General features: G+C 42.0%; 1 protein-coding gene across 1 annotated transcript in view; it reads left to right on the forward strand.

Moving 5' to 3' along the window:
• The window catches only part of sgcd (sarcoglycan, delta (dystrophin-associated glycoprotein)), a 78,820-nt gene that overhangs the window by 2,326 nt on the left and 51,421 nt on the right, over window positions 1-25,073 (forward strand). Inside the window, exon 2 of the mRNA XM_033977767.2 lies at window positions 24,026-24,211. Within this exon, the coding sequence (XP_033833658.2) occupies window positions 24,026-24,211 (186 nt within the window). The remainder of the gene's footprint in view (window positions 1-24,025; window positions 24,212-25,073) is intronic.

Below are 25,073 nucleotides of genomic sequence, written 5' to 3' on the forward strand. Positions count from 1 at the left end.
ATAACAAAACACAAACTTTGCTCATTTACCTGAATAATGAGCCGGGGGGTCAACGTTTCCACCAGTTCAATTCTATTTTATGTTTTTTATTATCAAACACAAGCAATTATTGGGACATTAGCGCTAATGAGACAAACTGCACTCACAAGATAGACCTGCAGGGGGAGTTCATGCAAAAATAAGAAAGCACCAGGATTTATATAAAGTCGTTTAATGTGACTTTTTACATATGTTCATGTTTTTGTCCTATATAAATCCTTATCACCTTAATAAAATGATAATTCAAACTTTGGTCAAACGTCTTCAACCTTATTTCAGACCAGCTTCAATCCTTTTGTGGACATGCCCTTTGGCAAGACACTTCCACCCTGTGCTGTTTGACTCCCTGTAGGTGCCACAGAGGCTGCAGATTGTCACAGAAGAGAGAGTGGGTTTCACCTGTTTTAGTCTTCAGCTGTCACACAGTTACACCAGGACCAGAGCTAAGACCCCCTCCCCCCTAACCCCTTCCACTCAGACCCCTGCTCCAGACCCCTGCTCCAGACCGCTGCCCCAGACCCCTGCTCGGGTTACACTCACACATCTCTGGGTTATATTTGGAGCGGCTGTGAGCTCAGAATAGCCCTGAGAACAGCCCTAAATGCCTCTGTGTGTGTCTGCTCCTGTTTCTGCTGTAGAACAGACTCCTGATCCAGTCTCTGTTCTCTCCTTTGATTCACTCATGAAAACAAAAAAGGCCAATCTAAAATAAACCCAATTGATTTGTGACCCTCAAAATCAGATCCCCACTCTGATCAGTGAACAGGATAGGTTAATACATTAGCCTCTTAAATATGAACAGATTCTTAAAAGATAGGGTACGGAACTTTCTTTTTGTAAATGTACAAATGTGTTTTATGCCAAAGAGGATATGATAAACTAGGGATGTCAAAAGTATTGAAAATCAGTTACAAATTGAATTGGTATCAAAACTAGATACTCCTTTGTGCAGGTATCGGTGCTAAAAATGTCACATAACTGGGTTCAATTGGACCTTTCTTAAACAGGTTCATCTTTTTTTTTCTTTGTTTCATCTAGTGTAAGACCCATAGACTTTATAAAGAAGTGGACTAAGTGAGTGTGACGTCACCCACAGCGTTCGGCTCCAGTCAAATGAAGCTCATCGAGGCTAGAGCAGTTATAGGGTTGAATTTGCAGCCCAGTGCAGTTTGCAATTCCGACTGCAAGTATCGTAGCAACCAAAGAGCCAATCTGGAGCAAGGCTGTTGAAGGTAATGCCACTTCCAGCCCGCACTGCTGGTTTAGTAAGGAATCAAACTTGTTGTTGGTTTGTCTGTTGTTCACATCTTGATTTATGGACACAATAGTATAATAAATATACCAAGATCATGTAGAGTGAGTCAATACAAACATTTTAAAACCAAAAGGAAGAGTCTGACAGCAGCAGTTACAGAGAGAGGGGCCACAGTTTTTCAATGTAACATGAATTGGAGCCAAAGTCAATGGAGCCGGAAGTGCACCCATGATCATTCCTATTTTGGAGGTTAGTTATTTAGGTTAGTCCATCTATATATTCAATCTACAGTGCTGTCTCGTTTTTAAACTCAGAGGTAAGAGTTAGATTTGGAGGTGTATCTATGTGTGTGCAGGTGGTGAAGGATTGTGAGAATCCTCCTTTGAAATGACAAGGCCATGTCCTGAGTGTATCCATTAATACAAGTCCATTTGATTAAATCAAATCATAAATCATCTTTAGAGGCAGATTGGTTCAAATCTTATACAGGGAGAAAACTGACAAAAATATATATAATATTACCTGTAGTGTGTAGTGGCGCTTTCACGATAAAACAAATTTCAAACTTGATTTTGATACTGAGGAATAAACTTGAGAGTCAACACTGATTCCGATACTACGATGAAAATAAAAACAATCCTTCTTTAGACAATATGCTGTGATTTTCCACATTACATGGTAGTACTTTCTTTTATATTCCCATGTGGCCTTATATCTGTGTAATCCCTCAGTCGTCCAGTAGGTTCCATAGTGGTCCATGGGTGTATACTAGTCTATGTGTCTTATACTTGTTCTGATACAGCTCAAGATCATTCTAGATATATTCAGGAAAGGTTTATTTCTGCACTGTCAATGGGACTTTTTTAGTATTGATACCTGCCAAAAATGAGTATCTCACTTTGATACTAGTTTTGGTATCAATTAGAATCAGATTTTTGATGCTTTTAACAGCCCTCGTGTCTTGCCTCACTCCATCTGTGGTTTTAAAATCAGTCTTTCAGTCTTTACAGTGAACAAGTGCTTCTATTTGTGTCTGAGACAAAGAGAATAAGTTCCCAGTGGAGGTGTGTGGTGTTCGTGTTTCGCTCGGGCGTGGGCTGTGTTCACAGTCTGATTACATCTGAACTCTGCTCTGTTATTTGGAGCTTGGCGTCTCATTCGATGTAATGGCGGAGTGTTTGTGGAGATTTGCCTCTTGTAGCTTTAGCTTTAGCCGCAGTCGCTCCTGTTTCCTGACCTCACGCTGATCTCGAGATGGACCACTCTCTGAGCTCACAGAAAGTAATTTAAAGAATCAGAGGCATTTGCCTTTACAGACATATGCAGCTGTTGGTTTGGTTCACACTGTAGATCATCACCACCATCATCATCATCATCATCTCTGTTCAACATGTGACCTGCACTCTCACATCTTGACCTTTTTCAGTAGAATCCTTAAACTGTCGTTTTCTGTCACAGTGAGTTTGTGTTTGCTCTTTTGTATTTGACCTCAGGTGACCACAGGTGTGGTCTGTGTAACAGAGGTCAGGACGCTTTAAAAAGAAACGCCATCAGCTCCACAGGTGTTTCAGCAGGTCACCTTTGTATTGCCTCATGAGATGTTACAGCCATATATTTATATTTATCATGAGGTCCATATTAAAACTCACAATGAACTAAAAACACTCCTAAGCCACTGTCTGCAGTGTTCTCCTGTGTTCTGTTATCTACTGCACAGAGCAGAGATGCCTCACTGCTGTTAAGGACACATTCTTCTTTCCAGAAATCCATCTTATCGTTGCATAAAAGTTTTGCTGGCTAAAGAATTAGACTCAGACTCTGCTCAGTCTTTGAGATAAACCTAACGGCATATTTGTAACTGGCATTAGTAAACTTTTTGTTTCCAAAGATCAAATCTTGCTCCACCAGCCAAAGCCCACTCCACTCTCTTATAGTCTCCTGAGGCTGTTCATAAAACCCGGCTCCAACCAGGTCGTGTAACATAATTATTTTTAACACGTTATTTTATTTTTATTTTTTTAAGGATTTGTTATTAAAGCAATAACATCTCCATGGAGACATGTACCACCAGAAAAAAGTTGCATACTGCATCTTTAACTGAACAACCAACATCATGATTTAACCTCAGGACTGTGTTTAATTCCCCAATAATTAAAACAGCTCAAAAAGTTTTACTTTTGAATCGGTTTTGATCCAAATTTCAAATTCCACAATTATGAACAAACGTGTTATTTTCTGAACCATATCAGTGGAGCCCTTACGCTCGCAGTAAAAGTAATTACTGTTCACTGGTCAATCAAAGACTCCAAGGCAACTCATGAAACCCAGATCGATGTGTGGACTTTACCCACAGCTCTGGTTTAAATCAGATCAATTTTTCACAATCAAAGCGGCGATGTTTGTACAGAAAAGTAAAACGCCAATGGACCAAATCACATCAAAACCTCTAAATACTTTGACAAACTGCATCAGGAGAAGAGCAGGGGAATGTGGCTCTTGAAGTGTGGTTCAAACTTGGCCCCATGTGGGTCACTGCTCCATCAAATTCTTTTGCTGCCAATTAGTGAAAAAGTTACAAATATGTTAGTTTCATCTTTCACTGCATCTATAAATCTGCTCCTTCCTTTAGGTCAAGTTTCTTCCTCTAGGCCTCCTGTTTCTTTCTATATTCACTGCTTTGACTTTACACGCAGAAGCCATTTCCTGTTTCCCTGATTCCAGATGGGCAGATTAACAAATCAGAGAGATGCACGCTCTGTTGGCTAAAAAATCCCACCTCAACTTCAATGTCCGACTTGGATTTTTGGACATCAAACGTCAAACAGGACCACGTAACTCCCTTTTAATTGACTTTCAGTTGTAGAATAAATTGCTTTAGTCGCTTCCTCATAGTTTAATCTAATTATTGTCATTTTTAAAAACACATTAACAAACAGCAAAGAACGTAATCTGTTTGAATGGGGCTCAAACACATTTTAAACCACACTCCTGAGTACTTCATCAGGGGAATAAAACTCGTAAAGTGGAAAAGTGGATTATAATGGATTTAAATGTAACACAAAAGAGAATCATAATAATAATGTGTTACCTCATTTAAAATCCCATTGTCCAGCCAGAGCTCATTTATTCCCCAGTCTTTAACCTGAGCTCGCTTCTGTCTGTTTGTGAGAGTTGTTACCTCTACAATATGTTTCAGAAAAGACGATTCTTCTGGCAACTCCAAATATGCAGATTCTTTAACATTCCGTGCTTCCATTGTGGGGACAGTGGCTCAGTTGGTAGAGCGTTTGTCCAATGATCTGAAGGTTGGTGATTCGAATCCGGCTCTCGACGTAAACATCATTGGTAGAGTGGTCAGATCCACTGAATCACAGGTTGGTGGTGTGATTCCAGCTCCCACACATGAATGCTGTTGTTGTGTCCTTGGGAAAGACACTTAACCCACCTCATGTCTGTGTACACTCATTCGAAATTCAAGTGAAGTATCATAGCAACCAAAGAGCCAATCCGGAGCCAGAATGATGAAGGTAACGTCTTTTTCCACACACTCCGCTGTTTTAGCAGGGAGTGGACGCTTAGCAACGCTGTCAATCTTGTCAAGCTTGTTGCTATCGAGAACAACCTTGAGGAAAGAAGGCGCCTGATTTGTCTGTTATTAATCTTCATTTACGGACACAATAGTGAAATTTAAAAAAATGCAGGGTCATGTAGAGCATACGAACATTTTAAGACCAAAATGACAAACCTGACAGCAGCAGTTACAGAGAGAGGGGCCAAAGTTTTTCAATGTAAAGTGAATTGGAACCAGAGTCAGTGGAGACAGCACCCCATACATTTGTGCCTGTTGTCTCTTCTCTTTCTCTCTCTACATCCCTCCCTCTTCATTTCTCCATTTGTTTATCCGTCTAGCGCGTCGTATTTATTGTTCAAGTCTGGATTGCCTTTCGTGGTGAACAGCGTGACCGATCGGCTCTTAGCGGGAAAATTGTTGTGTTTAATAGTGACAGACTCCCAAACAATACTGCAGTAGGAATACAAATGAAAGTGAATGAGGACCAGAGGAGATGGACAAACACGGCGAACTGAAGGAATGGGAATGAGGAGGAACGTGGTCTGGAATAAATCTGCTTCTGGAATCCAAACAGTGGCAAAAGAAGTTAAGAAATCTCACATCAAAACAAGAAGCTACAAAACATCTGGAGGCATCGTGTAAAGAGTGTAGTGTTCAGTTATTTCTCGTATGTTCTTATATATACTTAGATACAGCGTACCAATGACCCAAAATCAACTTTTTAGAGATTTTATCATGATGTCGTCGTTCCTCTTTCTCACTGACCCTCTCAAAGTTGTAATTTAGGCAGATTCATGGATGTTTTGTGTAATCTCCCGTATTCAAGACAACATTGCTCCAATCAATCCCCTTTTTTCGTTGCTAAGCCCCCGCTCCCTGCTAAACCAGCGATGCAGACGGGAAGGGGCGTTACATTCAACACCCTCGCTCATGATTGGCTCTTTGGTTGCTATGATACTCGTGGTAGGAATTCCAAATATGGAAATCGGCTCCAAATTGGCCTCTATACCTGCTAGCCTCGATTAGCTTCATTTGACTGAAGCCGAACGCTGCGGGAGATATCACATTCACTCTGTCCACTTCTTTATACAGTCCATGGTCCCACCAAATATACCAAATACATTTGTAAATATTTTTTCAACACATCCATCTGTTCTAAATTCTAAAAACACATTTTGAGTTCTGCAGGCTGCTTCCTTTTCACTTTCATTAAGGAGGGCCCATATGGACAGGCAGAGGTGTCAGAATCCCCCAGGAAAAAAAGCACTTTGGAAATTCTGTGCAAAAAACAGAGCCAAGAATCTGCTGAGTAAATGAGGAATACTAACAGAGCTGGAGAGGTTTGATGAGACTGAAGTGAACCTCAAACGGCCATAGATTCATTTAGTAAAGCTGTGGTGAAGGGTAAAGTGACTCTCAAAGTGACTTAAGACTCATTTTAACTTTTCATCATGTTCAGAGTGAAGCTGTCTACATAAGATTGGTAACCACTTTATTATGTTCTAGCCGATCTCCTCCCCCATTTTCCACTTCTGGTCACATGTCTCCCATAGCCAAACACGTTCTCCATCATTCCCCATAATTAACAGCAGCAGAACAATCCACCTCCTCAGCCTCTCCATCTCTTCCACTCACTAGAGCTACACGATTTGGGAAAAATATCAAACTGATTCTCTGACACGAAAAATTCAGTTTGTAAATAATTTAGCAATGTATGTTTTAATAAAATGATTCACTGAAAGTTCACATTTTTAACTCGTACAAAGAACTGACAAAAAAAAACTGAGCTGACAAATTGATCACATTTCAGAACATATTTGTACAGATCTAAACTTCAGGGTTGTTATGTAGAATATGACCCCATGGAGACGGAGGAAGGGCATCTGACACATAGGGACGGCATTTGACACTGAAGGAGGGCATCTGACACACAGGGAGGGCAGCTGACACACAAGAAGGGCATTTGACACACAGGGACTTTTCAGAACATGTTTGTACAGATCTAAACTACACGGTTTTTATGCAGAATAACACAGGAGATTCTGTTGTTGGTGGAGGGAATTACGGAGTTCAAAATGATGGGCTTTGAGATTGCGTTCGTTCACATTACACATTAGATTATACACATCCAGCACCACTGCAGTACAGCAGATAATCTCTTCTGAGGCTGAACTGTTTTAAAATACATCTGCAGAGAAGCCTCCTGTTCATATCATCCAGTCAAAATGTGGCTGTTTTCTGTTTTGTATGTTTCCAGAGCGGTGTGAGTTCAGAAAGTGAAACTACAGAGTTGAGACTTACATAAATAACATGTTTCTAACTTCACTTTTACATTTCCATCAGAAACATCATGGGTTCTGGAAACGTTTTGTTGTTAAGTGTAAAAGTCAGACGTGAGAGTTGGGTTTATTTGATTCAGAATCCTGCAGGAGTTGGTTTGATGGTTTTTGTCACTTCACATGTTCTTGTTACATTTCTGTCCTGACCTTTGACCTTTTCTGTCTTTTGGTTTAGAAACAGGTCAAACTAAGCAGCTGGACACAAACATCAGGGACTGTTTTAGACTGTGCTCCATAGAGTTCACTCAAAGGATCTGAACAGTTTCATGTCGGTATATTTACATTATATTGACGCATTGGATTTAAATGTTTTGTTTCATTTATTTTTGTTTGGTCGATGTTTAGCCCATTACCGTTGACATATGTGATGCAGTTTGATGCCCATAAAACACATGTTCAGTGTGTAGAACCTCACACTCAGATCAGACACTGAAGTCCATGATCAGGTGAAGCTGAAGCAGAAGCTGATTGTGCTGACCTTTACCTACAACTACAGTCGCTAATGCAGCTTCAGCTCAATACAAGTTTATTTCTATAGCACATTTAAAACCGGTTCAGCTGCCCAAATATACAGATAATAATAATAAAACACCTGTGCATCATGTCTAGTGTTAAATGCCAGGGAGAAGACGTGGGTTTTCAGTCTAGTCTTAAACTATAATAAAGACTAAGAGGGTCTGACAGGCAGAGGGCGCTGTTCCTTAGTCTGAGTCCTGCCACAGAAACGTGCGTTGTGTTCTGCGTCCTGATTGGCTAAGGGACTGTAGACCATTGTCCATCATCCGTGTCTCCTGTACAGTACAAAATGTGTTCAGCCAAATTTACATAAATGTTGGATCGACACTGCAGTGGAGCGCCACCAGGACGAAGAGGCACAGTCAGAAGGAACCGTGAAATACATCAGTCACTATTAATGAATTAAACAAGAGGGAAATGTGTGAAAATGTTGTCTGAGAAAAGTGTATAAAGTGTGTGGTGAGGGGTTTTACAGCTGCAAAACATATATAATAATTGTAAAAAATAAAACTGACTACTTTGCGGATTTTGCCTATTGCGGGTTATTTTTAGAACGTAACCGTGATAAACGAGGGACCACTGTACTCCAATTATCTGTCTGTACTCTTGTTCTTCTGTCAAATATTTTAATGCAGTGCTAGCCTGTTTGGTGTTAGCCTGTTTGGTACTAGTCTGTTGGGTTTAGCCTGTTTGGTGTTTTGCCCAGGAGCTCTGAATTATTATGAAAAAAACAAGATGGCACTTTTGTTTTTTCCCACAGTTTGAGAACCACTCGCTCTATAAATCACTTTTTCAAACGTGAGACAGTGACAGAGTGAGAGAAGGACAAAGTTTTTGTATAGTTCTGCTCTCAGGAGCTGCTTCAGTTGTGGAGTTGTAGTTTGCATAATCGTTCATGTCCCTAATGACTCATCTAGCTCCTTGCATTAGCATACTCTGATTAGCCTGTTATGTTCCGTGTCTTGGTTTGATAGAGTTGTAAATGGATGACAGATTGATTTCATATGCATTTTATTTTATTTTTTTATTTAAATGTTTAAATATTTTTGTGATTTAACAAGTTTTACAAAAAAACAAAAATCTCTGAGGACTGAAAAAACAAAAAACTCAATGGAGATGTTCCTGCTTTGCCTAAAATGTTCCATGGTTTGGGATTTATCCATAGAAGCAAGCAGGGGACACCATCAGGCCAAATTACAGCCAGGTCAGATCAGTTAAGAGGCGAGCCCAGTCACAGTAAGAACATATGTTTGAACCGTGTAAACACAAGTCATTGAGTAAATAGGCTACTAGGCCTGTCACAGTAACACATTTTGATACTCGATATATCTATAATACTGCGATAAAAGACAATATTTAAACAGTTTTATGGCACTGACACAATAAAAATAAACCAGGATAATCCCAGAGAACAAATGTTTAAAGGTCCTATATTACACAAAAAGACTCTTGTGAGTTTTAATCCATGTTATAATGTTACCTCCTTAAAAACATACCTGGAGTTGTGTTTTGTTTCATTCACACATGTTTGAGTAACATTTCCAAAGCTCAAAATGCTCTGTTCCACCTTCTGATGTCATGAAGTGATAGTTCTCAAGTTAACAAATTCTTTTACCTTTAGTTCAGTAGAGATCAGCATTTCCAGGGCTGAAATCATCCAAATGATTCTAGTGAAGGTGTATGGAGTTTTAAAACACAGTAGTGCACTTCCTGTATTACCACATGACATCATAAAGTGGAACAGAATGTTTTTTTTTTTATGTTTGAGAGAAGAACTCAGCCTAAATATACAGGGTTTGTGTGTCAGAGATCAGAAAACAGTGTAATATGGGCCCTTTAAAGACATAGTATTATTAAAGCAGGCATGAGCTAATACAAATAAACAGCAAAATGAAACTGAATAGAAATAGAAGTGACTTTTTCAACCCTCTGCAGCTCGAAACGTTTCATATTACAACAAAAATCTCACCACTTTGGCGAAGAAACTATAAACATGATAAATACAGACCTGGAGTACGTTATTCCTGCAGATCTAATGCCAAACTCTGGAACATTTGTGTCAGAGCGAGAACATCTTCACATACAGACAAGTCGGTGTGGGACGACTTTGCAGAAAAGTTACATAGTGCAGCTTTAGACACAAAAAGTCCAAACTGTAGACGTAAAAACCGCCTCGTCTTCACAACTCATCCCTCTCTTCTTCTGTTTAGTTTCTATTGTCTCGAGTTTGTTCACAGTTTGAAGTGGCTCCTCAGATTCTGTCAGATCTGAAACATATCGTCTCCAAAACTCGCTGACTCCAGGAAACACTTTTGTTATATTTTTTGCCTGGTTGGTCCATTATTTTTGATAAAAGCTGATTTGACGCCTTCTGTGTCTGGGGCCAGCGGGAGTCCATTCATCTCTTACACCTTTGAACAAAAATCCCAAAACAAAAAAAAAAATCGCCAACAAACTGTCACTTATAACTAATATATAAAGAATGGCTTAGTTACAGGAAATGCTCCCAGGAACCCAAGTAGAACGCCCCCTGCTGGTCGTGTTACGCAGATCGCAGCAGATATCTTCGAAGCCGCTTGTTGATGTTGGCTTCTACTGTTGACAAAATAGATGAATATTTATTTACGCAGTTTTTGGGTAGCGCCATCTGGGGTAGTAGCACAAAATCCACACGGTTCACTAAGAAATCCCCCCTAGATTTGGTCCAACAGCAGAAGATGGAGGAGCGAGGGAGATGGAGACGGTGGGGGAGGTGGATGTGAACTGGATCAAAGTCAAAACAAAGTGATGAGAAATGAAGGGAAAGGCAGAACCGAGCTGTTTGTGGCAGTTATTTGGGTTTGAAATATTTGTCCTTTGTAATTTTAACCAGCTGCAGCGTAACGACTCAAAAACAAACTGGAACTGCAGATCTGACTGACGCAAATCGCTAAGACAAACGTTTATTTTATTGTTTATTTGAACAGGAGCAGATACAACTCAGTAATCTGATGCAGGTCTCACAGTGTTTATAAGGTTATATATGACCCTGTAGTTTAGACCACCCAAGCTCCATGGCATTGTTTTCTATGTAAAACTGTTTTCTGCTTTGACTTTTTATTTTCAAATACAAATATATTTTTCATTTCAAGTCCATTTGGCATCACTTTCTGTCCAGCATTGCTAAGGATAGAATGTTTGGTCAGTCTAATCCCTTAGTCGTCCAGGCTAGTTCCATCGCTAACAAAAATCGAATTCTGTCCATCCATCCATTTTCTTCCGCTTATCCAGGGCCTGGTCGTGGGGGTAGCAGTCTAAGCAGGGACTCCCAGACTCCCAGACTCCAGCTCCTCCACTAGGACCCCAAGGCGTTCCCAGGCCAGCCATCCCTCCAGCATGTCCTGGGTCTTCCCCGGGGCCTCCTCCCGGTGGGACATGCCCAGAACACCTCCCTAGAGAGGCATTCAGAAGGCATCCTGAACAGATGCCCGAGCCACCTCAGCTGGTTCCTCTCAACGTGTAGGAGCAGTGGCTCTACTCCGAGCTCCTTCTGTGTGACTGAGCTCCTCACCCTATCTCTAAAGGTGCGCCCAGCCACCTTATGGAGGAAGCCCATTTCAGCCGTTTGTATCCACGATCTTGTCCTTTCGGTCATTACCCAGAGCTCATGACCATAGGTGAGGGGAGGAACGTAGACTGACCGGTAAATCGAGAGCTTTGCCTTTCAACTCAGCTCCTTCTTTACAACAACGGACCGATATAGTGACCGCATCACTGCAGATGCTGCACCTGCTCCATCCTTCCCTCACATGAGAACAAGACCCCGAGATACTTGAACTCCTCCACTTGAGGCAAAGACTCTCCACCCACCTGGAGAGGGAAAGCCACCTTTTCCCGGGCGAGAACCAGGGCTGATTCTCATCCCAGCCACTTCACACTCGGCTGCAAACTGCCCCAAGCCAATTCTGTTAATGGACAAAAGTTTTTAAGGGGCTAAGAGGCTTCTTCAGTTCAGACAGGGTTTTGTAAGTCACTGCCTTATATCTGTCTGAAAGGGGGGGAGCTAACGACAATGAAGCTAACACACCCTAGTGGTTTACAATAAAGAGTATCTGTAATTAGTCCATTAAACTACCCTAAGGTGTGAACATAGACTGTATATACAAATAGAAGCCACCACGTTCCATATTGGAAGTGAGCATGGGCACGCTTCTTTCTGCCTCCATCGACTCTGGCTCAAATTCACTTTACATTGAAAAATTGTGGCCCCTCTCTCTGTAACTGCTGCTGTCAGACTCATCATTTTGATCTTAAATGTTCGTATCAACCCGCTCTACATGACCCTGGGGATTTTATTTCACTATTGTGTCCGTAAATCAAGATATGAACATTAATAACAGATGAATCGGTCGCCTTTTTCCCCGAGGTCACTCCCGCTAGAGTTCACAACAGGTTTGATTGATAGCGTTGCTAAGCGCCTGCTCTCTACTAAACCAGTGGTGCAGGCGGGAAGGGGCGTTACCTTCAACAGCTTCGGATTGGCTCTTTGGTTGCTATGATACTTGTGGTTGGAATATGGAACTGAACTGGAGCCGAACGCTGTGACGCCACACTCACTCAGTCCACTTCTTTATAGCGTCTATGGGTGTGACCTGTCCCTGAGTCATATTTCGCATGATCGTTTAGGCCCTTATTTTTTGACTACCCCTTTTGGAGTTGTAGTTTTTCTTTTGGTTGGGTTCAGAGTAAAAACACAGGTCTGAAACACTTTGACAGCTCAGCGTGTGATGTAATATATCTGGCGTTCAGTTGGGGGTTATTAGGTCCAGTTTTAAAAGTGTTCTTCAGTAACAAGATGAGCTTAATGTGAGAGAGCCCTGATGTTTACATGGCCCATTTACTCCTCCGTCTCTGACTCAAATCAATCCAACAGCTGAGTGCACGGCTCACACTGAAGCCTGCTGCGATCAGAGTCTTAAAACATGTTTTTATTGGAGCTAAACCGTGAGTTCAACCTGGAAGACGAGGTTTTCACCCAATCACAGCCAACTACCTGTATCTCTCAACCAATCAGCTCTCAGTACACCTAATACATATGTTGTCTTTACTCCTGTTTTTTCAAATATGTGCCACAATCCTATTTTGCCCCTTCGCAGCAGCAGAACCATCAGCCTCCTCACCCTGTCCATCTCCTCCTCTTCACCAGCAGTGTATAAGTCCAGAGGAGACTTTGACCTTACATGTTATTCAGTTATTTATGTATTTATTATTATTATTTTTTTACTCTGTGTAACATTCCAGGCAAAGCCACATCTCCATGGAGACGAGCGAGTATTTGATCCCCACCAGAAAAAGTTACAAAGCGTGTCTTTAAAGTTTTTATTGTTTTTAAATCATAAAATATCACAGTCACAGATCGATATTTTTATAAATTGTCCAGCTCTCACAGGTTTCAGCTTCGGGCAACATTTTGTGGACTTCATTCAAAAGATATAATATTTTACATTAAATTGTTAATCGCTATGGCAACGGTCCAAATTTCTCATCATTTTGAAACCCATGAATAGGCCCAGAAAGTCTATCAAACTGCAATTCCCTAAATTCCCTTCAACTTATCAGCATAAGTCAGTGTTGGGAAGTAACTGAGTACATGTACTGGGAATATTCAGATTACATATTTTGAGTAACTGTAATCTGGTACAGTTACTCAGGTGTTACTCAAACTGCACCACATTATTGAGATGAATATAAAACTCTGCTCTTATGTTGAGGCAGATGTGATTTTTACTTCTCCAGTTACAGATAAATAAAAATGTAACAAACAGTGAAACAAACAAAGCTGTTTTTTATCCGTAGTCTGACTGGGCCATGTATCAGAATAACACAGTTTTCAGTCATCTGTAGACAAATACATTTCTATAGTACTCTCCCATCACTGCGGACAGAGTACTCCACTTGTGTTTTTACTTCACTGGTGTTAATACTTAATGTGTTGGTACTTATTGTGTTAATATTTGTGTTCGTATTTGTGTCTATACTTGTTGTGTCCATACTTGTTGTGTTCATACTTGTTGTGTTCATACTTGTTGTGTTCATACTTGTTGTGTCCATACTTGTTGTGTCCATACTTGTGTTTCTCTGCGGCATCTGTTTGAAGAGCCTATAAAAGCCACAGATATAACTCAACTTAATGATAGTTTTCACAACACAATAAATGTTATACAGCAACAAGGCCTGTCTTAAACTATGTGACTCTACCTTTCAACCGACAGGATCAGAACACGACACGCAGAACGCGACAAGCAGAACGCAGAACACGACACACAGAACGCAGAACACGACAGAGCCTCAAACATGTTTACGTCAATATTTAATTTCAACTTATGGGACTTAATGTTGGCGCTGAGCGAGTACTACACATAAAAGGACTGTGTGTTCTGTGTGTGCGCCGCAGTAACCAGTTTTAAAGGTGCATACGGAACTTTTCTGGTGGAGCCACCTGCTTGTTTCCATGGAGTCTGAATGTCTTTGTCTGAATGTCTGACAGCGTGACAATCTAATCTATGTTGCATTTATTCAATTAAAATGTTTTTTTTTATGGCTCAGTAAAACCTTGAAAATCCTGCTTCCTTTACTGTGAGTAGCCTCCACCTGGTAACCTAACCGAGTGACCTGCAACTTGACCCGGTGGTGCAACATGCTTGTCTCCATGGCGATATGAGTTTAACACTATTAACCTTTATTTTACTATTATCAAGTAATATCATGAACAGTGATAGAGCACGTTTCACACATTTATGTTTTATCCTTCAGTAGTACAAGTTGAAATGTCGTCTTCATATCTCCTTTTATTGTTCTGAAAATGCTATTTCGCACAAAACAACATCTTTCCTCCCTTTGCTCTCCATGCTCAGTCACTCCCCCTTCAGATCACTATCACAGCACAATCAGCTGCATCCCGTTAATAAAACTACTGCACATCACATCAGGTTTGTCACGTTGTAGTGTGCTGCTGTGTATCATGTTTTTGTATATTTATGGAGAATTGCCTCATGGGAGCTCGAGTGATGTAGGCTTGTGGGCGGAGCCTTTAAAAGCGTGGGTTTATGCTGCTCACCGTGAGGAGGGTGGAGTAGTGGCCATAACAGTCTCTTAACATGAGGCTGTTGTTTAATGGAGCCATTTACCAGACGTCCAGCACCTCCTCTCTGTGATGTTCTTGGATTCTGGCTCAGTCGTTGTTGCTCCACACCTCTGCTCACCACCAGCTGCCTCCACTCATAAACTCTTAGTGCTAGCGGCCATTTTGCTAGCACACGCATAAGCGACGTCGCGCTAATGACACTCACCGGCTTTGGCATTGGTTCTGATCCACGTGCCAATAATCCGCCGACGTTAAACTGGCTTTACTCCTTCATTTGTAGAAAGCACAATTTGTTCCAATGTTTCTTGTGGAGCTGGAAAATACTTGTGTTGTGTGTTCAGTATATTGTCAACACATTTATGACTTCTGCAATATTCAGTTCTATTTATTTGTGTAAAGCCTAAGACCACAGCCGCAGTTGCCTCTTAGAGCTGAACAAGATCATGGATTTAAGACGGTGAGACAGACAGTGGTCAATAACAGACAGATTAACCAACGGAGAGAACAAGCACATGGAGAAGCGTCCCAGAGCGCTCCCTGTCCTCAGACCCCCAACCTGCAGGAACAATTCGAACAAACCCAGCGGGAAAAGGAGTAACCTCGAGGAGAACCACAGTGAAGGAGAGATACACACTTCCATGGACTAAACCAGGACTACTACCAGGACTAAACCAGGACTAAACCAGGACTAAACCAGGACTAAACCAGGACTAAACCAGGACGGGCAGGTTGCAGATGTGTCCAGGATCCGTTTCCAGCTAAAATTCAAGTCAGGGACAGAGAGGGGCTCATGCAGCATAGGGCAAGGGACGATCCAGGTCCACATAAAAAGGATCAGGGCAGGGGCATCTAGGGTTCTGTCATCGCTGGGTGGTCAGTGGGAGGGCATCTGAAACACTTGCAGTCCTCAGAGGGGATCAATGCTTTGAATATTTTAGGTTCCAATAGAGAGTTTTTTATGTGCAGTTAACTGTGACAGAACTTTTAAAACAGACTTTAAAGAAACAGAAATGATGCAAAATGGACTTGTTTTTGTTTCCCCGTGTTCTAACAGTGTTCCTCATCATAAACATACACTTCCGTCACGCTGGTCTCAGTAATTCTGTGTAATGTGACCTGTAACCTGACTTGGTGCTGTCCTCTGCTTGTCTGTATGGACACTCATCCCAGGTCATGTAATATCTCCACGGTAACAAGCAGGTGGCAAACCCTCTACCATTAAGTTAAATAGTGTGCTTTTAAAACACAGATCATATTTTGTAATTTTTTTGTGAAATTTTCATAATTAACTTTAGAATTATTTTGCATATAAACCCACAGTACTGTTGAGTATTACACAGACACAGACACAGAGTACATGGTGTTTATCATCGACTTGTTTGACACACACTTATGATTAGATTAGAGTTGTTAAACCAGCCTCACCTCTGCTCCTCTGGCTCTGCTCCTCAGGCTCTGCTCCTCTGTCTCTGCTCCTCTGTCTCTGCTCCTCTGTCTCTGCTCCTCTGCTCTGCTCCTCTGTCTCTGCTCCTCTGTCTCTGCTCCTCAGACTCTGCTCCTCTGTCTCTGCTCCTGTCTGCTCTTCTCTCTGCTCCTCTGTCTCTGCTCCTCTGTCTCTGCTCCTCTGTCTCTGCTCCTCTGCTCTGCTCCTCTGCTCTGCTCCTCTGTCTCTGCTCCTCTGTCTCTGCTCCTCAGACTCTGCTCCTTTGTCTCTGCTCCTCTGTCTTTGCTCCTCTGTCTCTGCTCCTCTGTCTTTGCTCCTCTGTCTCTGCTCCTCTGTCTTTCCTCCTCTGTCACTGCTCCTCTGTCTTTGCTCCTCTGTCTCTGCTCCTCTGTCTTTGCTCCTCTGTCTCTGCTCCTCTGTCTCTGCTCCTCTGTCTTTGCTCCTCTGTCTCTGCTCCTCTGTCTCTGCTCCTCTGTCTCTGCTCCTCTGTCTTTGCTCCTCTCTCTCTGCTCCTCTGTCTCTGCTCCTCTGTCTTTGCTCCTCTGACTCTGCTCCTCTGTCTCTGCTCCTGTCTGCTCCTCTGCTCTGCGTGTTCTTCAGTGTATTTCCGTGTATTCAGGACGCCTTTACAGTTTTATTGAAAAGCTCTTAGCTCTGCTCAGTCCATAGAACCTGGTACTACAGCCTCAAGGTACATTTCAATACAGCGTTTATTTGATTTGAGGAAGAAGAACAAAGTGGCTCCTCCAGTCACTATAAGAGGAAATACACAGCCCAATCAGCGGCTCAGAGCGGCTCGAGGAACTCTGAAAATCTATTTAAAGTTTTTCACATTTTGGTTTTAAATGAGCACCCTCTGTGTTTGGTCACTGCTTCATGCATCATTAAAGGCAAAGATTGGATTCACACTTGAGGGAAATGAAGGAGGAATTAAAGGCCCATTGTTGATTTAGGGATTTTTATTTTTTTATAAAAAAAAACAAGACAAAAGAAAATAACCAAAGCCTGGAACCACTTTAACATTTCACGTGTTTGTTCACTGATCTCGTTCCTGGTAAAGTGGTCAGGGAGTGTGATGTTTTAACGCTGTGTGCTTCAAGTTTTTGGAAAATATCTCTTGTAAATGCACTTTCTCTCCCCTCCTCCATTCTGTGCTTTTCCTCTGCGCCTGAAATATCCTCCAACCGCAGCTGCAGAACTATCAGCCACCTCAGCCTCTCCTCCTCATCATCATACCACTGTCTACAATAGAATATGTTTTTATGATAGTGTCAGGACTAAATTAATACTAGTCTGTGCTGTGGATTTTAAACATTCAGCATCGGTCATGGGGAAAAAAAACAAAAAAACAAAAACATATTGGTCAATCTGTTGTATGTAGTGATTTAGTTTTCAATAAGTCGATGAGTCAAACTATTATTTCTATATATGATATAATCTCTGGACGATTCACTTTTTACATATATTTGAGCCAAAAAAGGTGTAAATATAGTGATTGAAGGCTACATGGTCCTTATTTTAAAAAGGTCTTTTCATTTGTGTTTTAGAGTTTATAAAGTCCAAAGAAGATAAGATCATTATGATGTTTTTTACAGGTAAATAATTAGATTAGTTGATTAGTTGCTGTAGCCCCATTCTCCACCACATGGAGGAGATCAATACTTTTACAGTTACTGGGTCTTGGATTCTTATTTTTAGTTTCGCAGAGGGATCAGAAATACTTCTACTCATAAAACCCTTAAACGATCTGTTCTTTTCAAAGTTGGTTCTGACATTTATCGAGGTCATTCTAAAACTCTTCTGAATGTTCTGATTTTGTTTGTGTGTTTTTCTTCAGTGTTGAGACCTGTTACATTCTCCACTTTGATTTTAGTTTTAGTATTGATTGCTATAGTGTTTTCTCTCCATCTCCTCATCATCGTCGCCTCTGTGTGGAATTGCCATGTCCTTGTTATTATCAGAATTACCTTCACTGTGTTCCTGAAGCTAAACCTGCAGCTCCCAAATGCCAAAGTTGATGTGTTCAGTTTCCTCAGTGTCTCTGGGTGAATAATCATGATATTATTCACACTCTGCCTTATATGTAGTGAGTCGTTGGATTTGAAATGAGTTTCTCTTGTTGTTGTCAGAGTCTCTTGTGGATTTCCAAAGCCTCACACTCGTCTTCTTTAATTAAAAGTGTCAGAGCTCATCAGAACAGCAGCTTCATTAAACGTTTAATTTATACGACTGTCTTAATTCAACACAACCTGGTTTGTGTTAGTGCTCTGACTGCTCATCTGGACAACTGCAATGTCATGTGGACTACAGAAATCTAGTTGGCAGTTTGAATCCTGTTACTGGAAACACACCTCAGCTGTGATGTATCTGTGTATCTGTTGCTTGAATATGACAGTGAATATGGGAGTGTGTTGATGTATAGATGGCTGATGTGAAACCTGTTCTCTCCTCTCTCCTCCGCTCCTCACCTGCCCCCTACCCCTGACCTGGCCCTTCTCTCACCTGGCCCCTCCCCCTCACCTGGCCCCTCTCTTCACCTGTCCCTTCCCCTCGCCTGTCACCTCAGTTGGCCCCTCCCCTCACCTTCCTCCTCACCTGGCCCCTCCCACATCTGTCCCCTCACTTGGCCCCTCTCCTTACCTGGCCCCTCCCCTTATCTGGCTCCTCCCCTCACTTGCCTCCAAAGTGACAGATCACTTTAATGATCTAAGGACTCATGGTGGAACTCTCCATGGTCCTGTTTTTATTGTTTAAATAAAATAAACAGCATTTTGCATTTGCTCCCTGCGTAAATTGATTGACACGTTCTAGAGATTGTGATAATGATGTGATGATGTCATAATCTCAAATAGAGGCTGGGGCTGATAAACTTTTGTGGGATTCACTGGAAGGAAATATCCAAATCTCTGATCCACAAATGTTGAACCTTGTTATGATCTCATATGACATCATTATTTGAACAGTTTCTTTCTTTCTCTCTCCTCCTCTTTCGTCTACCACTCTTTCAGATCTGGTCAGAGCTGGCAACTGCAGAGGTATTTGCTTTCTCTCTGTCTCTCACTCTCTTGCTCTCTCTCTGTCTCTCTTTCCTTCTTTCCCTGTCTCTCCCTCCCTCTTTCAGAGCTGGCATCTGCAGATATCTCTCTCTCTGTCTCTCTCTCTCTCTCTCTCTCTCTGTCTCTCTCACTATCTCTCTGTCTCCTTCTCTCACTGTGTCTCATTGTGTCTCTCCATCTCTCTCATCTTCTCTCATCTACCTCTATTTCATAGCAGGCAGCTGCTGGGGATCTCTCTCTTTCTCTCTCTGTCTGTCTCTCTCTCTCAGTCTCTCTGTCTGTCTGTTTCTCTCTCTCTGTCTGTCTGTCTCTCTCTTTCTCTCAGTCTCTCTGTCTGTCTGTCTATCTCTCTCTCTCAGTCTCTCTGTCTGTCTCTCTCTCTGTCTGTCTGTCTCTCTGTCTGTCTCTCTCTCTCTCTTCCCCGCTCTCTCTGTCCCCTTCTCTCTCTCTGTCTCTCCATCTCTCTCTTCCTCCCTCGTCTGCTCCTCTTTCAAAGCTGGCAGCAGCACAGGTCTTCTCTCTCTCCCTCCCTCCCTCTCTGTCTCTCTCTCTCTCTCACTGTCTCTCCCTCTCTCTCTGTCTCTCCATCTCTCTCTTCCTCTCTCGTCTGCTCCTCTTTCAAAGCTGGCAGCAGCACAGGTCTTCTCTCTCCCTCCCTCTCTGTCTCTCTTTCTCTCTCTCTCTCTCTCACTGTCTCTCTCTCTCTCTCTGTCTCTCCATCTCTCTCCTCTCTCGTCTGCTCCTCTTTCAGAGCTGGCAGCAGCAGAGGTCTTCTCTCCTCCTTTGGGATTAACTTTTATTTATTTTCTATTTCTGTGGCACAGATGTGTCTCGAGTCCAGCAGCTCAGAGAGATGTTTGTTTGCCAAACTGACCCTGGTCAAAAACACACCGATTTCTGCCTGTTTTCCATTAGACAAAATGTGCTGATGCAATTAGCAAAAGACTATTGAGATAAATGTGAAGTGGTAATGAGTTAGAAACTGACAAGAGCAGAGCCAGAGGAGCAGAGTAGGAGGAGCTGACAGGAGCAGAGCCAGAGGAGCAGAGTAGGAGGACCAGAGCCAGAGGAGCAGAGCCAGAGGAGCAGAGTAGGAGGAGCTGACAGGAGCAGAGCCAGAGGAGCAGAGTCGGAGGACCAGAGCCAGAGGACCAGAGCCAGAGGAGCAGAGCCAGAGGAGCACAGCCAGAGGAGCAGAGCTAGAGGAGCAGAGTCGGTGGACATGAGACAGAGGAGCAGACAGGAGCAGAGCCAGAGGAGCAGAGGAGTAGAGGAGTAGACAGGAACTGAACCAGAGGGGCAGACAGGAACAGACAGGAGCAGAGCCAGAGGAGCAGAGCCAGAGGAGCAGAGCCAGAGGAGCAGAGCCAGAGGAGCAGAGCCAGAGGAGCAGAGCCAGAGGAGCAGAGCCATATAGCAATATTGTTATGCACCAAAATAAGGCTCTTTTTCACCAATGCACTACAAACTCCAGTTCACAGTCCAGTCTAAACTGGTCAGAGTTTTTGAGCTGTTTATTGTGAATAACAACATCAGACCTCAGAGGAGCCCAAAGGAGGTCAGAAGAGGTGAAAGGAGCTCAGAGGAGGTCAGGGGAGCTCAGGGGAGCAGTTTTTTGGAAGATTCATTTGTAGAATATGCATCTTCGCCGGCACACCGAGCGCTCTGCATTCAGAAAATACACTTTTCACATTTTAACTTCAAATAAACAAATCTCCACACGTGTCTTTTACATGTGCATAATGTGCTGCAGTTAGCTTAGCGTCATTTTAGCTTTGTGTGCATCCAAACTGAAGTGCCTCCATCACTGTCCAAACGCTAATGATACAGTCAAAACACATGCTTTTTAACTAGTTTATTTACAAAAGTACAGTTTATCCACTAGCGCCACCTGCTGCTGTGGAAAGGTATTGTGTCATTGCGATGTTTGAACGCCCAGCCTCTTTTTTTATTTTTTATTTTTTTACAAACTTCCATTATTCTTCTCAAGTATAACTCCAACACATTATCCATCCATATGACCCTACAATTTCTGTCTGCGTGGCCATTCGTCTGGCTAGCATTTAGCTGCTAATGTTGGAGCATGTCAGACCTGCCTGGGGGCCGTCCATTAGCCCGTCTGAGATTGCATTGCATTCTGCCAGAGTTATTACACCATTTAAGTTAACAATGGACTGGTCTTCAGCGCCACACAATTAGAATCAACATTAATCGCAGCTATCTTCACATCAATGCTACGCGCCGATAATGGAGAGATGGCCACTTTTACGCTCGTCGGTCAAAATGATCGTCAACTAAAGACCCCAATAGAAGTCAGTGTGTTCCGTGTGCAGAATGCCTATGTCCACATATTGTTTTCCTGGACGGTCTATTGAGGGGGAAGATAGCAGGGACGCTGTTGTTACAAATCTACCAAATGGAGGCGACGCAGCCAAAGCATGAATATAAAACAGGCCGAGCGAAGGACAAAGGGACCTGGACGTTCTAAGTCCAACTGTGCTCATTGACTTTATAATGGCAGAGTTTGTGGCTTTGAGAAAACGATGGGGACTCGATGATGAGATGTTAATCAAGCTGTAACTTTTCTGATGGAGGGTTTGTCATTTGCTGGTCTCTGGGTCGATGCTTTGCCGCCGCTTTCTAAATAGGAAGTGAGCAAGGGCGCGCTTCCGGATCCAGTTAAATGTCTATTGAAAAACTGTGGCTCCTCTCTCTGTAACTATTACTGTCATTTTCATAATTTTGGCTGTACTTGATCCTGAGTTGTTGTTTTTCCACTATTGTGTCTGTAAATCAAGATATGAACATTAATAACAGATAAATCAGCTGCTTTCTTTCCCCACTAATGTTAAAAAAGGGGTGATTGACAAAGTTGCTAAGCGCCCTCTCCCTGCTAAACCAGTGGTGTGGGTGGGAAGGGGCGTTTCTTTCAACAGCCTCGCTTCTGATTGGCCCTTTGGTTGCTATGATACTCTTGGTCGGAATCCCAAATATGGAACTTGGCTCCAAATTCACGCCTATAACTGCTCCAGCCTCCATGAGCTTCATTTGACTGGAGCCGAATGCTGTTAGAATCTTTGTTGGTAAATTATTCCAGGCTGAGGTTCAAGTATCAGACAAAGCATGAATGAACTGTACACGTCACGATTTTATTTATTTTATCAGTTTTTTGCGTCTTATTTTGAAATTATAGACCATATACAAGAGTTTCTACTTTTGCATATCTCCAAATCATTTTGAAGCACTATCATAGGACCCAGATTTTGTGCAGGGTGGAGTTTGCATGTTCTCACTGTGTCTCGCTTCATGTTTAAGGTTCAGTTTATGCTTGTGTTTCCTCTGTTTTATTTACACAGCTCTGCCACAGGAGGTAGGGAAATGCAGGAGCCAATTATTGATACCACAGGATCCACATAGAGCTACAGGCCTGTATTAACACAGGAGCACAGAGTTATAATGATCGTCTTCACTTTGAGGCAGAAGGAACACATCAGTGGCTCTTGTTGTTTACATGCATGAATCTGGTACTTTATGTCCCTCAGTTTTGAATAAGAAATGATAACGAAGGAACTATATGCAGATAAAGACGACGGCTGGAGATCAACTGTTTCCAGCCGTGAAACAGCTTTGCTACTTTATCATTAAAATTTACATATAAAAAATACTAATGATAATAATAATTAGAGCATTGGCCAAAAACATGGCTCTTCAGTGTTGTGTGTTTTGGTGAAGTAGATTCTTGAATTCAGAAAATGTATTAAGTACACATTTCAAATAGAGATTGTAAACTGAGAAGTACATGGAGGACTAAAGGGGAGAGTGAGGGGGAGGAGGGGCGGGGTCTGGACGTATGAGGAACAGCGTGATTGGTCTAACAGGTATCCACAACCCCGCCCCTGCAGCCAGATGTTGCAATCAGAAACACCAGGCTGTAATCAGAGTGATGTCACATAGTACTTGAAACTGCAGGGGTCACTGGAGGCAGCACACACTTAGTTTTTGATCGCAAAGCTACAAATCTACCTAGTTTGCATTACAATTGGCGATAATGGATAGGAACAGCACTATTTAAACACCATAAACACATTTTAAAAGCTGATTTTGTGTTTAGTTCAACTTTAAATCAAAAGGAACTGAAACCAAACACCAAAGTCCTTATAGAGCTGCAAACTTAGACAGCTTAGATGACCAATCACCAAAAAGTTTTATAATTTGTGGATTTTCAAGATGTTTTTGGATGTATTTTTGTGAAGAAGTAAGACGAGTCCGACAGTCCACTTTACCAAAGTGATTCTCATTTTCAAAAATCTCAGTATTCTGTAACAAAAGACTGAATACAGTTCTTAATGTCCTCTGTAGAGTTAAAACTTGGTGAATTCTTAATATCCTCTGTAAGGTCCTCATAAAATGTGTTATCTCACAATTACCTCACACATTCTTTAATGAAGTAAAAAATTGTTTTGAACCCCGGCCGCCTGACCGCGCGGTGCATTTAGCTCCAGTTTAAAGACGTTAAAATGGGTTAATGGAAAATTGTGCTGGAAATTGATCTGATGAAGTCATTTCATCTCGTGCAGTGTAATACGAAATTCATTCTCTCATAACTGCAGTTTTCCGGTCCAGCCTGCAGCCTCTAACCACAGCGCCCCCTGTCTGTGTGTGTGTTTGTTGTGTTGTCACAGATGACCCAGGAACAGTGCTCTCATAGGAACAATGTGCAGAGCTCCGACAAACCTCAGATCTACAAAGTGGGGATCTACGGCTGGAGGAAACGCTGCCTCTACTTCTTCGTTCTTCTCCTCATGATCCTCATCCTCATCAACCTGGCCCTCACCATCTGGATCCTCAAGGTCATGAACTTCACCATAGTAAGTACCACTTCAGCTTTAATGTAGGAAATATTTTTTGGGTCAAGGCATCTGTGGAAGGATAGGGGCAAAGGAAAAAATCCAAATATATACAGTTTATAGAATGATCTCTGGCTTGATCCTGGTTTGAGTTCAGTTTAGTCCTAATGTGGACCTGGTTTGGTTCTTGGTTTGGTCTTAATCATCGTCCAGCCCTGGTCTAGTCCACGTTTAGTCCAGGTTAAGTCTGAGTTTAGATGTGGTGTGTATGTGAACGCACCCCTAAGTATACACATGTTGGGCTCACATGCTTCTTGAGATGTAATGTTCCACAGTATGGCATTAATGTTTTGACTCCACCAGCTCAAGTTGCAGGGCAGTAAGAATGCATGAAAGTCAATAAATGATTAGATAGATAGATAGATAGATAGATAGATAGATAGATAGATAGATAGATAGATAGATAGATAGATAGATAGATAGATAGATAGATATTGCTGGACATTTTAAGACAAAGTCATATCTCATGGAGGCATACAGCACTAGAAATGCTACACTATGCACTTTTGGACATGGAATGAAAAAAAAATAGCACACTTGTACTGATTTGGTCTTGGTTTGAGTCCAGTTTAGTTGTTTCTGTTTTGTTCTGATCCTGTTTCAACCCTAGTCTAGTCTAGATTTAGTCCAAGTTTTGATACAGCGTGTGGGTTACCCATAGTAAGTACACACATTTTGGGTTTTCATACTTCTTTAGAACAGTTCATTCATTTCTTGGAGCCAAACCTAAAATGACTCATAATTTAAACTTTAAACCACTTGACGTTCCTTTATGTTACAAATTTACAGCAATGTACGTGTATTTTTGCGTCACCCACACAAA

The sequence above is a fragment of the Periophthalmus magnuspinnatus genome, chromosome 14 (genome assembly GCF_009829125.3).
Source record: "Periophthalmus magnuspinnatus isolate fPerMag1 chromosome 14, fPerMag1.2.pri, whole genome shotgun sequence".
Lineage (NCBI taxonomy): Eukaryota > Metazoa > Chordata > Actinopteri > Gobiiformes > Gobiidae > Periophthalmus > Periophthalmus magnuspinnatus.